The following is a 16,618-nucleotide window of genomic DNA, read 5'->3' on the forward strand; positions in this document are numbered from 1 at the left end:
AAGGAAGAGTTGTGCAAAAGACTGCAAGCACCTTCCCTGAGGAATGCTCATCTCTGGAGCACCAAAGCATAGAAGAGTAGAAGTATTTCCCTTTGATATAATGTAGACTCAAAGAAAAGTTAAAGGTAGCCATAATGAAAATTAAAACAGCCTTGTTCAGGTGCAGCAAATACCCAGTTGGTACATGAACCTGAGGCAATGCAGTTAGAAACAGGAGAGAGCAACTGTATTCAACCTCGAAGGTGGATTACTGGGTTTAAAAACACAGGGGTTTTTATCCACAGTAAAAACGAGTGGTTCCATGAGTTCATCAAACAGAAAGAAAAGCCCACAAAATACACTAAGGAGACTACTATGATCCAGCAGAGAATAGTCAGTACATAAACACAATCACAGTACATATTCTGCATTCTTCTACATAAAAGCGTGTTGTCCTGAAACTTAGATTAGAATATAAGGTTTTTGTAGGGTGCCTACTGCAAGGATTAATTTTGTAACAATCTGTTCTTCCAATACTGTCATGGTAATGAATAATGATAAGAATTATTATGGTAATGATTATGGTAACTATTAAATTTTGTTGTAACTTTAAAACTCTGCATAAATGTTAGTTCTAATTCTTCCAGTATCTTTAAGTTATTCCCATTTTTGCCTATGTGAAATGGAGATGTCACAGTCTGTCAGTTGGTTGTCATAGTGCATTGATGTATTGTGTTTACACCAGTGAAGTCACTGTGAAGTCAGTGGAACTGTAGAGATACGATTAAGAGCAGAATTTACACTTTCCTTTAAGGATCCAGTCTGAGAACACATATCTTTAAAGTCATGATTCATAAAATATATATGTTGTAGAAAAGCATTACATTGAAGTAAATGACCCTTGGGAGCATGCTGCCTGTAGTATGCTTGGCAATATATGCAACAGAAAGAGTCCCATTAACCAATCTACTGAAGGATCATAAACTTGACTGTTGGACCAGCAGAGTCCGAGTAAGTGAGGCATAAACCAAGCTAAGTCGAACCTAGCATAAACAATATCTGTTTCACCTAAGGTAGGTATTAACATTTCAGCTACTAATGTGCTAACATGAGTTTCTGGGAGTTTTCTAGATTCTGTATAATGTATGAAAGACTGTACACCAACATTAAGTAAAGAAATTCTTCTGTGCAAAGGAAGCAATATTTGTCAAGACAAAGTGTATTTCTTGTTCTTATGCTATTCAATTCTACTAGCACCCCTATAGCAAAAAGAGAAAAGAGGGACTTTTTTATATGGGCATATAGGGGACAAGGTGGAATGGCTTCGAAATGAAACAGGGTAGATTTCGATTAGCCGGCTGGGAGAAAGATGATGATTTACATCAAGTCAATTTCTAGTAAATCTTTATTACGTTATCTCTAAATCAAAGAAAATGCCATGGGAATCAAAGAGTAGAATAAATACTTTTTTTTTTAATACCTTTCAACATAAAAAAGGTTCTGTCTCACAAAATAATGGCAAAAAAGTCAGTGTCAAACTGACAGACTTTTTCAATTTAAAACTGGCTAATATGGAAGTAAACGTGGTAAACAGGTTTGAAATTTTGTGAGTTTGTTTTGATATATTTTCTCATAGCATGTTAATAAGGGAAAGACAACAAGAGTTGTTCTCTTATGGATTCTTTATTTCTTATAGCTTGATATATGTGTGACTGGAGAAGGCTCAGCATTTCAGTATGACAGTCAAGTAAGGTTGCTATTATTCTTCCTGGATGATAGGAAGACGTATTTTTTCTCATTTGTGATAACATGAGTCCATTGTCACTTGTTACAGTTTGCTAGAAGTTGACCTGTTTTCAGAAGGTCCAGGAAAAACTGCGATGGCATTTTCAAAGTCAGAATTTTGATGAATGGCGTTCTCCAAATGTATAGCAAATTAAGCTGGTTGAAGATTTTTTTGAAGATTTTTTTAAAGATTTTTGTGAAAAAATGGGGGAAAAGGAGGCATTTTGTAACAGAATTGTGATATTGCTGTGCAAATTACTCTGTGCATTACATAAGATTTCTAGTGTAAATATCATATGTTCAGTTCCAATTTCCTCACACATTTTGAAGTGTTGTCTGAAATGTTTGTTATTTCCCACAGATAAATCCAAAACTCGGACAGAAAATCAAGTGTGTTCAGTGTATAAAACATCAATAAATCCATAATCAAATGCAAATAAGAAACATTTGATTTAAAAGGAAATTGATGTTGAAAGCGGTGCCTAAGATTGGTATCCCCATAAAACTGTGTAACTGTGTTCAAGCAACAGGTAGATAGATCTTTTTTTTTATGTTTCCTTGGTTGGAACCACAATGAAGAAAGAGAAAATGCAATGTTTTAGAATATTTTCAAAGTCAACCATAACATAACTGGGTTGATACTCTAAAAAGTCAAGTTTCAGGGGTTTTTAGGTGGTCCTTTACGTAATTCTTTTCATTTGAAGCATTAAGCAGTATTTTGAAATTGCAGTTTGGAACACTTAGGAACAAACTGAGCTGAAGACAGAGAGTTACATATAATAGAGAAAAGCTCCAGTTCAGTTTAAAATATTTTTCCTTCTCTGCAATAGCCAGTAACAGAAACCTCTGATGTCTTTTTGAATCAGGAGGGATTAGTGCAGTACTGCAGGACCCTCTTTGCCATACAAACAGACCAAGCAATACGGGGCATAGAGGTAGACAAGCAGTATAATTTGTATCCTACCTATAAGACCCTTATTATTTGGTACAAATATATCAGAGCAACTGCTTATATTCCTAAGTCAGGCTAGACCCCAAAAAATATTCAAAAGCTTTACTATTCATACTCTTACATATGCTAATTGGCTGTCTTTGAGGGCTCGCTCAAATTTGTTCACATCTGCATATTTTTCCAAGTTCTTCTTTTTCCTACATATTTAATTACAAATAGCATCAATATTTTAGTGTCAATAGGAGGAACAGCCTTCAATGTATGGATACAAAGAAAGTGTCAACAATAACAGAATGTAATGCTCAATGTAGTGCTGCCAAAGACTGTTAACTGGTTTTCTTCACAAAGTGAGGTAAAGCTCTTGAATCTCATACAAATACCAGATGCTCTAAGGCTCAATTAAGAAAACACTGAAAATTAACCTTCAGCAAAACTACCAGATTTCCTGCCCCATCAGAATAGTATACAGTAGCTACAGTTTCTTTTCTTCTCCTACCACAGAACTCTGACTACTAATCATAGACTATCTCAAGTTGAAAGGGATCCCTAAGGATCACTGAGTCCGATTCCCGGCTCCTTGCAAAACTACCTAAAACTAAACCGTACACTTAAGACCATCATCCACTCCTTGAACTCTGACATATTGGTGCCATGACCACTTCCCTCAGGAGCCTGTTTCCAGTGACTGACCATTCTCTCTGTGAAGAACCTTTTTCTAATGTCCAATATGAACTTCCCCTGATGCAGCTTTGTTCCATTTCCTTGTGTCCTATTGCTGATCACTAGAGAGAGGAGATCAGCACCTCCCCTTTCACAACTCCCCTTGAAGATATTGTAGATTGCAATGAGGTCACTCCTCAGCTTTCTCTTCTTCAAGATGAACAAGTCAAGTGACCTCAGACACTCCTTGTAAGTCTTGCCCTCAAGGCCTTTCACTATCTTGGTCAGTTTACCCTGGACACAGTCTAATAGAATCATAGAATCATCACACTCTACAACTCCCTGAAAGGAGGTTGTAGCCAGGTGGGCGTCGGTGTCTTCTCCCAGGCAACCAGCAGTAGGATAAGAGGGCATGATCTTAAGCTTTGCCAGGAGAGGTTTAAGTTGGATATTAGGAAGAAGTTTTTTACAGAGAGAGTAATCAGACATTAGAATGGGCTGCCAAGGGAGGTGGTGGGTTCACCATCCTTAGAGGTTTTTAAGATGAGACTGGATGTGGCACTTAGTGCCATGGTCTGGAACCACAGCAGTGTTGGATCAAGATGATCTCGGAGGTCTTTTCCAAATCGATTGATTCTATGATTCTATGATAAAAGGGAATTAAGTTGGTGATGCCAGACTTGACTCTCATGAACCCATGCTGGCTGTGACCAATGACTGTGTTGTCTTTTGGGTGTCTTTCAATAACTCCCAGAACTACCTCCCCTATAATTTTACCAGGCACTGAAGTAAGACTGACAGACCTGTAATTAACAAGGTCTTCCTTCTTTCCCTTCTTGAACATTCTGGGACATTTGCCAGCTTCCAGTCAATTGGGACTTCTCTAGACTCCCAAGATCATTGACAAATGATTAAGAGAGGTCCTGTGATGACACTGGCCAGACATTTCTGTACTCAGGGATGAGTCCCATCAGGACCTAGAGATTTATGCACATCCAGCAGCAAGGTTCGAACAAGTTCAGGGTCAGCTGGGAGTTTATCATCCACAAATGTGTTCCCAAAGTTTACACACGTCTTTTTGTGTGTGGGGTTTTTTTAATTTTTCTTAAAGACAGGGGCGTCAAGGGATTGCTGCGAGACACTTTAGAGGTCAAAATAATTTGGGATTTTTCGTATTCCTTGTTTTTATCTACTTCCCTCCTTTGTCTTCATTTCTCTCTCCCTTTCTCCCCTACTGATATGCTTTTAGTGTTTGGTCAGTTTACGGCAATTAGAAAACCTGACATTTGATGTTGAATGGCTGGAGGTTATGATAGATGTTTCACTGATTTCAAATAAAATGTCAGACATAAAATAGAGCATTCATTTTTGTAATTGTCACTTCTTGATATTGCACTTGAAATTGGTAAGAAATAACAAAATTTTACCTTACTGAACTAGAAGAGGGTAAAGAGACATTTCCATTGAAGCAGTATGCTGAAGTTAATTTTGGGAAGATAAGGTATGTTTTTTATAATAATGGAATTCTAAAATATATATTTTTAAGGGGGAAAAAAAGTAGTAAGTGTAAAAATTTCAGAAAAAAAGTACCAAGAGATTATTAAAACTGTAAGGCACTGTACAGATTTTCACACTTGTGAATTGAATGTGCTCAGCCAAAAGTAAAATCGCTGTTCTTCAAAAATCCCCTGTATTACTTGACAGTTGGTTAGATGTTCCCTTGACAACTGCTCTGGTTAATCAAGGGTGTAAATGAAGCCACTGTTTCAGTGTTTTGCAGCAGTCATTTTATATTGTGTCTTTAATATCAATACTTACAAAGGGAATTTTGTGGGGATTTTTCCTTTGTTGACCCGTTAAGAGAGGCTAGTGTTTGTCAGCTTGTAAGGTGAAAAATAGCAAATAGTTCCAAGTGTAATCCTCTGTTTGTGACATTATAAAATGGACAGTAGTGTAACTACTTTCTAATAAATTTTCAGAAGACCAGAAACCCTGGTCTGCTAGCAGTGTTAAGATCTTTGTTCAGAATCAGTCTTACTATGATAATTTAGCTTGGATAAGAACAAAGATTCTCTTTATAATTGTTTGGGGGGTTTTATACCTGCTGATCTGACATTTTAATTCTTCTATGCCTCTCCTTAATCTGTTAGAAATACAGCTGCACCTACAGCACTATAGAGAAAATATAATTGCTATAAACTACATTTTCTTAAGCATGTTTGCATAACCATGAATGTACAATTTTTACATTATTTTATTACCTTAGGTAATTATAATGCATGAAAGCAGTTAAAAGTCTTCCAGAAGTTCCAGTCTCCTGACCTATTCTCATCCATATTGTCAAATATGTAATCAGTTTAAGATACTTTACTGTGTTTCCCTTGATATAAACTGGAAGCTGAAGCAATCATACTATCAATTAGGGCTTAAGTCAGTCTTTCCTATTATTAGAAGAGACATGAATTTTGCATTCATGCTTTCTACTGTGCTCCTTTAGTGCCATCTGGTGACTAGTTTGAAAGGAAAAAAAGTATGATTGTGTTTCCACCTGGAGAAGTAGCTGTGACAATTTAAGCTAAAACATTTACTTGAGCAAGATCATATCAGGTGACATTTGATTTAGAAGTGCCCTTATCTTAGCTAGCATAAGAGGATTTCTTTGAACATAATTTCCAGACCAAAATTGATCCGATACTTAATATCCAAAATTGTGTCATGAGTGTGTAAGGTAAACATTGCACTTGGTTAGAAATTTGGTGTTCATGCACAGAATTAATGAAGAGGTAACTAGTGATGACATTAATCACTGTATGTAATTTCTGGTTTGCACCTGTTGAGGTCCATGAGTCTTTTGTAAATTGTAAAGCCTTTGTAGTTCTTGTTCTTAACGAGTTTATATAAAAGCCACAGCAGCTATGAAAAAAATCATGTTATTCTTAGATAAATAAAAATAAGAAGGCTGAACATCTTATTTCAAATTTTTGGAAATATATATTTGACTACATCAGGCCTATACCTTATCATCTACAGGAACAGGCTGGGCTCCACATGGTTTCAGACATATTTAGATTATTGTGCATAACATTGCCATACATCCCACATACACACACATTTCCCATAACTACTCCCCACACACCCAATTCTTTACTCCTCTGTTAATCCTTTTTATATCATTATGAATGTGATGTGCATGAATTACAATTTTGGTGCCTGACAAAGTTATCCTGCCATAGGAATCATATTGCATTCTCTCCTGTCACTGTCTCTGGAGGAAAAAATATGCTGGCTTTGAACACAACCAGAATATGCCACTGAGATGTGAGGCAGATGGACTGAAATGCCTTCAGCATCTAAACGAGTGAAAAATCACAATTGAACTAAAAATACTTCAAAATTAAAAGATGTCAGTGATTAGCCACTTTCATCTCAGGTGTTCTTAATGTGAGGTCAGTATCTCATAATATAAGGTTAATTAGAAAAATAAAGAAAAAATGTCAAGAGAATAAATCATCAGTTCCATTTTTTCTTTTCTAATGTGGATAATGGATTTCAATCTTTTACGAGATGCATGAAATAATATAACTGCATTTATTCTGTTGCACGAGTAAGACAGATTTAAACACAGATTATAAGAAAAATATTATCATGTTAGAGAAAGATAAGTGACATTTTAATTCAGGTAATTTCTACCACAAAATATTTCAAGTGCATTCTTTTTTCCATCATTGTTTTAAAAAACTAATATGATTATGTTTTGCATATGTCTGTATTGTAGCACTTTGTGGATTTAAAAGGTATAATAAAGACAGAGACTGGATTTATGGTTTAATTGCCATTTTTCATTATTTTCATAATTTTCTAAGAAAACTGTCTTTTGGATAGTAATTTTCCATGCTCTATTGCTTTCTTAAAGTTATTCTAAGCATATTTAAGTAATCTGGCAAATTCAAACAGTCCTAATTTTGTGGTAATGTAAGCATGAAAAATATTCATTTTGTTCATATTTCAAATGAGTTTTTCCTTTCTATGACATAAGACAGAGAGAAATTTCAAGTATGACTTCTTTGGAAATCCTTACAGAGAAAGGATCAGATGCTGAAGAAATCAGTGGTAGCATTCCTAAACATGCACTCTAGAATACAGGGCAGTAGGCTGTTGCTTGTGGTCTGTGGTTTTATTCTCAGAACTCAGTCACTAATCTACTGACTGACATCAAATAAATCAGTACTGCTCTTTGAGAGTTCATTGCTGTATATTAAAAAAAAAAAAAAAGGCAACTCTGTGTCCCTCGAGAAGTCAAGACCCAATGACCAAAATCACCGTGTAATAGCTGCTGTTTATAGATACTGGGGCTTTTTTAAGTGGATTCTCTTTTTTTCTGAAATATTTCTTTAAACTTATGCCTGAGTAGGGATGACTGTGTTATTATCTATATGGATTTATGATACTTGGGCTTGTCTACATAAAGATACATCAGTGAAGACCATGTCAACATCAAGCAATCTTTAAGGCTTATTTTAGTGGCACCTAAATTAGGTTTTTAATTTTCCAATTTTTTTTCTCTAGCAAAAGATCAAAACAAGGGAAATTATGTGTGCAAAACAGTGAGAATGTGTGAATACCAGACATTTGCAAAAAAATTTACAATGCTAAATTTGACTTGGATGGTTAATTGCTTGAAGATTGTCAAACTTACATAGACCATATGGTTCTTTTCTTTTTCATTAGGTGAACATTCTTCTTTATTAACTTTGCCACATCACTTAAGCTTTTTTTCTTTGTGGGCTGGACTATTATAGTACATGATGTAAAGGGTTGTTTAAAAAAAAAAATAATTTTAACCTGATGCCGAAAAATCTGGTATGAAGAACTGCTCAGAGACTTTTGTATCTTTTAGCAGCAAGGTATTTGTTTATTCAATGTTGGGAGCAAGCCAGCTCGCGCTGGACATACTTGCTCGACTTGAAAGTGCAAAAGCAAGCCATTTTTATACACTTTAGATACATTGTTACATCATTAAACATACATATTAAAAAGTAGGCTAGTCCCTGGGCGGAGTCATTCCAGACATGCAGTCTTCTACTGTGGGAGTCTTCTCCTCGAGCCTTCATCCCTCTGGTGGTTACCATGGACGTCTTCCTCAATTTGACCTATTTGATTAGGTGACCTGAATTCTTCAAGCTTGCAAAATCCTGGCTCTGGGCCTTCTATATCTTATTCAAACATCTAGTTTACCTAATTTATTACTATGTGTGTACTACTCCTATTCTTTCTATAAGGCGGTCTTTGGTCCAGTGAGCAGAACAGAACATGATATTAACCAGTGCTCCTAAAATGTTCTTCTAGCAAAACAGATATTGGGGTTTCTTAGCAGGTCGAGATATCTCAGTTAACTCTTTTAGGCCTGGCTCCTGTTTCAACCTAAAATAATAAATACAAATGAATATATTTCAAACTTATTTTAATAGTCTATGAGTCTAGATCACATTTCAAAAGGGGATAATAGAAGATGCGATTCAAATATCTCAGAGCTTCAAAAGAAAGATTCAAAAATAAGAAAAGTTTTGCATACTTACCAAGATGAAATAATTTAGCACATTTCAACCCCACACAGCAGAACACAGTAAAAAGTCAATGAGTTGGTATTGACTGATTTATCTCTGAAACCAGGAGTGATATAACTATTGCAAAGGATTAATATGAGTGCATCAGCAGCTGATGTAGATGTATACTGGCTATGAGACTTGTGTTAGTAGACATACCGGTTTTGTGCTGCTCACTCAGAAATAACTGCACTGCAGTGAATTTATAAATATTCACTAGGGGCCTAATACTATATCCATTTATGTCAACACAATGTTTCCAGTAACTTCAGAAGTGAAAACTGAAACTCCAAATTTCATAATGAATCTACAGACAGGAGGATAAAACAGTAAGACTTTAGACACAGGAGCAGAAAAACAAAGCTCAAGGCATAACCAGGGATAAATCATGCTACAACAGCTGCACACAACCAACCAGGTGCTGATACATAAAAAAGTAGGCATTTGAGAGTATGGTATGTCTTTACGTGATTTCTCTTGGAGTAAATTTGTCCTTGTCAATTCTGAGGTCATTCCTATGATTAGCAATATATGCTTCTAGTGTGTGGAACATAATGGACTTTAAAATATTTTAATTCTTTCATATACCTGTGGCCTAAAATAAAAATTCATCTATTTCAACATGAACTAATTTATGAGATTCTTGTCATTGTCCTTTACCATTTATTCAACTAACAAAAAAATAGAAATTTTGGCAGGTGATATAAGTGTTTAATTTTTTTTTTCAGAATATTTTGTGAAGTCTGTTGTGTAACATTTGTGAAATATTACACAAAGATATAACATTGTTCTTGTTAAAAGCCTTACTCTGAAAACCTTGTTATATGGATTTGACTGAGCAGTTTCCTGTGCAGAGTACATGTGGTCAGCAAACCTTAACATCCTTCCTAAAAAGGGGCCCAACACATTCTCTTTGAAAGTACATAAAAATTTAAACAGAAGCCAAGTGGAATTCAAAAGCATTTCTACAGAAATAACAGAGGTCAGTTTTAAAGAATCTATGGACTGCTATTGTCCTATTCTGCATTTGCTGTGATAATGTTTATGCAAATTTCCTTTCTAAGTAAAAAATCAGTATTTTTTAAAATCATCCTTTTGGGGTTGAATTTTTATTGGTGATAATATTAATAACATTTTATCAGATCTCATCATGAAAAGAAGCTGAAGAATTTTCAGTGTTTTATTGAATATTCACCAGTATTTACTTCACAAATTCCCTTAACCTTATATTCTTCTTTATCTATGAAGCTCAGTACCAGAGTTTACCTTAACAACACGCTTTCCAAGTAGTGATAACTAGATCATAGTGTAATTTTTCTGCTCAGAGATATGCAGCCTTTCATTCTTTGTTCCATTTCTGTTTCCCCTCTAGGGTAGGAAAAGGAAATTTCAACCTAGGCTGTTCAACATTGATGTTACTTGTCCAACAACTCTCTATACTAGGGAGACCATATGTCAGCTGCAGTTAGCACTTAAAATTTATCAATACCCACCTATGTATTTAAAGATCTCTTTCTTCTTTGTCTCTGTATACATTTAAAACACTAGAATCAAGAACAGTAAGAAAGCAAATAGAAGAGAGACATTAGTAGAAGAAACTTACTTTTTTTGTCTCCTGGGTAGTTCAAGTAGCCATGAAACTGGAATTATATTGTCCAAAGATTGTCATCCTTTATGGAGGCATAAACATCTTTTTCACTTTGCCTTTGCTGTGAGAGGTTTGAATACTCTGTGGTCAACAGCACAAACAGTAATGAGATCTGTTTCCTTCCAGCTACGTGTTGCCTGTGAGCAGTCCTGAAGGTTACTGTCTGATTGAAATGGCTGCAGATGGAAATCCTCCTGTACAGCACAGACTCTCTTTCTCACCTCAAGCATCTCAGGTCAGTCTGAAAGACATCAGAAAATAGCTATATACTTTGAACATTTTATCAACATATGTACTTCATTATTTTCAAAGGAGAGGAGGCATTCTAACTAAAAAACTCCTCTTCAGTTATTATTAAATGTACTTAGTTTCTGTTTAATAGGTTTTTTCACATCAAGCATCCATACTATTTCCACTTATTTCTTAAGTTTACCTAACTCTGAAACTTCTATTTCAGCTGCCTAAAAATCCATGGAAAGGCCACTGATGGTATGAAAGGAAAAAATATGTAAGCGATGTCATTTACCTAAGGCCATGGTGTTAGAAACAATTAACATATTGCTAAGAAGTAATTCTAGTTACTTTCTAGTTGCAAGCCACGTTGTCTAGTGGAAGACAGTTATGATCATCAGTGATTTAACTTGATTTCAGAATTCTTGCTAGGACTTCACTTCTGAATAGTATTGCAAAAACATCAGTCTCCATTTTGAAACTGGTACCAGAAGACTCATTCTAAATGGTCAATAGGTAGATTTCCCAAATCTTGATTTTTTTGTTATTCTTTGTCTCCATGTTATTGCCTCTCTTTGTTATGCATTCTTTCATCACAAGATTATTTCTGCATGATACATTTAAAATGTTTTTAGACTTGAGAATTTAAACTATGATTGGCAGCTTGCTTTATAAGTTTGTTCACCGAAGGCAGGCCGGTTACCTGTAGAGATGCTAATCATGCTGTGCAACTCACAGTATGCACCACTGGTTTGTAAAAGAATTTCTTCCCTTGCGTGGTATCTATCATGAATGTCGCATCCTCATGACTATTACACTTTACAGATCTGCTCCTAATCTTCCAGAGCCTCTATTTTCTTTACAAAGTACACAATCAAAGAAAGAAAGAAAAAAAAGAAATTTCTTATCTCTAAGCGACTAGCAGATATCTTCCCATTACTGGTTGAGCTAATCGTTTTTAGCACTCAGGTTCCAAGGAAAATAGCATATTTTCAAATTAGTATTTGAAATATTAGTATATTAAATAAAATTTTGATTTAATGCTATATTAAGCTGTTATATTATTAACAGGACTTACAGGAATTCTTTCTGTGTGCCTCCTTAAAATATATTCTGGTTAAGTCAGTTAAATTCAGAATGTAACCTTTACAGAAAGAATGTGTATTATGCTGTACTAGCATGAGTTAGAACATCTAATACATTATGATAAAATCCATTGATGCAAAAAAATGAGCAGAGCCTACCGAAGTTGTTCTGGGGTACACTGAATCTACCCCCAAGGTAAGTGCTTTTGTAAAAAAGGTCCAATAGTAAAAAAAATTGTGTTGCATGAGGACTGTTAAAAACATTTTTCTTTATCACTTTAGACACTTTATAATGCAGTTCAACACTTTGATTAATTCTTGAAACAGATTTACAAGCAGAGAGAAAATGTCTGCAAACACTACTTACAAATCTTGTCTTTCACTGCACTGGTTTATAGCTTTGTTTGAAAGGGGATAAAGTCAAGTGATATGAAATTAATTCAACAAGTGCTGAGTCAATGTCTTTGAATTCCTCTGACATGAAAAATCTGATTTAATTTTATCCATGCTCTAACAGAAGCAGGTGTTTTTCTCTTTCCCTTCAAAATGAAAGACACTAAGTAGAGGAATATCTGGCAGTATTCACATTCACCGTAACTCCAAATTTCACTTGGAATTGTCAGCAACATAGCTTCGGGACTGACAAAGGCAATACAGGACACAGCAAAACAAAAATCATACAAATGTGTGAATTCCAGATAAATCAATGTGATGTTTTCCTCCTGTTCCTAGTTCTTTACAGTTGATGTCTGAATACGGTAGTGAAGAGCCCCTTCACTATAAATTATCTCCTCACGTTTCACACATGCTGTGATATATTTCTTATTCCATTTGTTTACTCCTGCTTGATATGAATTGTCTAGGTTTCACCCTCTTTCTGGATTGATGGTATTGTACAAATAAATACATCATAGTGACACACCTATGAAAAAGTAATTATTTTTTTCAATGCCTAAGAATTGACAGACATTTAGCAAAGAAACTTAGGAACGATGAAGCCCCATGTCAGAATTCCGGAAAGTCAGGCATCAGCTTGAGGAGTGGAATACACAGTGCTAAATGAGTCATACGTGCTTTATATGTGATGGTCAAGGGTTTGAATCTTAAATCAGGTAAAACAGGAATTACCATAGTGAGCACTGATGTGATTTGGTCAGTCCCAACCTGGAAAAAGTTGTGGTTGTTTCTCTAGTGCCTTTATAAGGATGTTCTAGGCATTTGGAAATTTGAAAATTTCCCTTTTTTCCCCTGGGCTTCAGTATAGCAGTCTGTTTTCTGTCATTCATCAAAAAAACACTTAAAATCTTTTTTCTGTATTCATCTTATAGGGGTCCTGTAGGTCCCAGGAACTAAAGAAAATATCTTCAAGTCTACAGCTTTGGTGTTTCTGCACTAAATCTCAACCATGAATGTACAACACATCATACAGGATGAGGAAAGTCATGTGAAAAACTTACCATGTTCGTTGTGATTAGGGCTGGGAATTCCAATTTGTGTTTCACGGGAAACATATATTTGAAAATATGAAAATACATTAAACCACTGTCTCTGTAGGGATTACTTTTTTAAAAAAGAGAACCACATTTTTAGAAAGAATCTTTTCAGCAAGTATCATAGTTTTTGTCCATCTTTGAGCAATTACTATCTCCTTTATCAGCAATTATTATTCATTCATTGTTTACAGTAACTTCACAAATCACATTCTTTTCTGATGATTCTCTTTTTGTTTCTGCAGATCACCTTTGGATCAATCTTCCTTGGAAATGTTCCTGTTCATGAAGAGGTTCATCGATGCGCTGGGCCGATACATGGCTATAAAGGATGCATTAGGGATTTTCAAGTTAACCACAAAGAGTTGTTCATCATAGATGAGGCTCTTGGAGGGAGGAATGTTGAGAACTGCAATGTTCCAATATGTGATTATCATCCATGTCACAATGGTGGAACCTGCACTAGGTAAGAGTTATTTCTTTACTCATCATCCATTTACATTCTGTGGTCGGTAGTTTCGTCCTTAATGAAAAATTATTATAATTTTCTCTATAATGAAATAATCACCAACCTTTTGTCCTGATAAGTTTAAACAGAAAATATGACACCCTCATGCCAGCCAGAGAGATTTTATACTTTATTTTCTTACATGAAAAGCGATATAAAATGTAATTACCTTGTCAATGCAGCATACCTATTTGGTTGATGCCAGAATTCCTTTGCAACCAGTTAGATCAGTTCCACTACAAGACTAAATCAGAACATTTGTATAGACAGCTTGGACAGAAAGTACATAAGATCTCATTCTTCGGCCTAACAACTCTGTGTTTTTACTAGGCCTTATACCCTCACTCATCTTCTTGATGTGCTCCTGGGTACAAAATGTTTGTCATCATGCTATGAAAACACTAACAAATGACCTACTTGTTCATCTCCAGCACATGTGAAAAAGTATTGTCAAAGAACCTTTGACAGTTAAGGTGCATCGTGCTGAAAGAGGAAATGGAGTCTGAGTCTGAAAGAGACATGAGTTAAAAGAACAGAGGATGATGGTTCAGTTGAATGATGGTTAGTTGTAGAACAGTAACTTCTTAAGCCATAGTAACTTGATCATTGTCTAAGGAAGTCAGCATTTAGAAACACATTTTTGTTTAGAATTGATAGAATTTGTGAAGTAGCTGCCAATTTTTTTAAAAATTGCACTTCAGCTTCAAGGCAAATGCTAAACAGAACATAGCCTAAAGTTCTTTTGATGACTATTGTGTGTTTCTTAGATTCAGGAGGCCTTGAACAAAGTTTTGAGGGGCTTCTCTGCCTCCCTTGACTGATGTGAGCACACGAAGAACACCAAACAGATTTTGATCTCTAGGTCTTGTTTGATTAAAGCACAAATGAAAGCAAAGCAACTTTGTGAAAGTATACACAATTTGCCTACCAGTCTTGTGAAAATGAGTCCTTTTTCCTCTGTTGGTCCTTACTATATTCATATCTATACTATATCTCAGCAAGCAAGCAATTGATAGGACTGCTTGGTCTGTCAACTACAATTATAGAATACTTTTTCATTTAAATTTGGGTCCTGAATAATTCATGACCGTTGGTTTTTTTACTGCCTTTCTGCTTTCCAACTGTTGGACCAGGCTCTTTTCAGAAATGCTTTTGTTTTGAAATGGTTCACTTCTCTTCTGTCCAGAGGAGTCATGGAAGACTGGGTATGTGAAAACCAGGGATAAGCAGCTCTGTAGTATCTTGATTTTCACTATTTTCTACGACAGACAACTGATTTTCTGGGATTACCTCCTCCATGCCCAAGAACGACTCATTCTAATGAGCAGGAAATCAAGTGTCAGGAAGCCTGCATCAGTGAATAAGATGATCCTGACAAAACTCAAATATCAAAAGGAAGCATACAAGAGGTAGAAGCATGACCAGGTGACTTGGGAAGAATACAGAGAAAATATCCAGCTATATAGATATGGGAAAAGCCAAAGTCCATCTAGAGATTGATCTGGCAGGGGGACATGCAGAGCAAAACCAAATGCTTCTACAAGGATATCAGCTGCCAAAGGAAGACTTGGCAAAATGTAGGCTTGCTGCTGAATGGTGCTGGAGTTCTGGTGACAAAGAATTCAGAAAAGACTGAAATACTCAATGTTTTCTTTTCCTCAGTCTTTATTGATAATTGGCCTTCAGGAATCCTATTCCTCTCCTGCAGGAGAAAGTCTGGAAAAGGCAGACTTACACCTAGGGGACAAGAATCAGATTTGGGAACTTTTAAACCAACTGGACATATATAAGTCCATGGGACCTGATAGGATTCACTCATCAACGCTGAGGGAGCTATATGATGCTATAGTAAGATTTTTGTCGGTTGTTTCAATTACACCGCTTAGTGGAAAAAAAAAAGAAAAAAAATTTTTTCCAGTACATGTTATTCTTCAGGTGTTTGGCAACTAATTAGCAGGTTTGCTTCTGAAAGACTATGAATTATTACATGCGAAATATCTCAGCCATGTTCTATAATGAAAATTGGAGCTTATCAACATATACTTCTGAGAATAGTCAGGTCTTTTTCAAAAGAAACACTTGTTTACTGTTGTTCTTAAAAGAAAGTTACTTGCTGTTTCTCATCAACTGAGTACAAAAATGCTATGTAGTGTTCATCCTATTAATTACTATAATTATGCATGGGAAATGTATTTGCAAGAAAAAATGTTTTCTTTGTATTTTTTGGCAGGAAGAGGCAGGGACTAGTATGTAGCTGGTGTTCAGATACAAAATTTCAAATGCAGCTGGGGCCAGCAACTCCCTGTGTTCTGGTCATTGGCTACATCAGGTGCTCCCCAGGGTCATATCAGGGCAGGGCCCTGCACCAGGTGGGGCACCAGGGCAGACCCAGCCCTTTGGTATTGGGCACATCCCTGGGTATAGCAACAGGCTGAGGCGGGGCTGGGATATCAGTCCACTGGTGAGGGATCAGAATCTAGCCCAGAGAGGGGAACCGGGGCCAGATCCAGCCCTGATTGTCCGGCAGGACTCTGGTGATGGGAAAGCAGAGCTTTATTATATGTAATGGTGACTTGGGAAGACAAATACCATCACTCAGAATGTCCCCTGCTTCCTCCTTCATACTCCAGCTTGATATGCTGAGTATGATGTCATATGGTCTGGAATATGCCTTTGG

The 16,618-nt window shown here is 36.0% G+C and overlaps 1 protein-coding gene across 1 annotated transcript in view; it reads left to right on the plus strand.

The window, feature by feature from the left end:
• LOC113992859 (protein eyes shut homolog) overlaps window positions 1-16,618 on the plus strand; it is a 262,860-nt gene that overhangs the window by 130,874 nt on the left and 115,368 nt on the right. Inside the window, exons 6-7 of the mRNA XM_027730560.2 lie at window positions 10,754-10,862; window positions 13,679-13,899. Coding sequence (XP_027586361.1) covers window positions 10,754-10,862; window positions 13,679-13,899 — 330 coding nt within the window. The remainder of the gene's footprint in view (window positions 1-10,753; window positions 10,863-13,678; window positions 13,900-16,618) is intronic.

The sequence above is a fragment of the Pipra filicauda genome, unplaced genomic scaffold, assembly GCF_003945595.2.
Source record: "Pipra filicauda isolate LSUMZ 115617 unplaced genomic scaffold, ASM394559v2 scaffold30_size5312502_pilon, whole genome shotgun sequence".
Lineage (NCBI taxonomy): Eukaryota > Metazoa > Chordata > Aves > Passeriformes > Pipridae > Pipra > Pipra filicauda.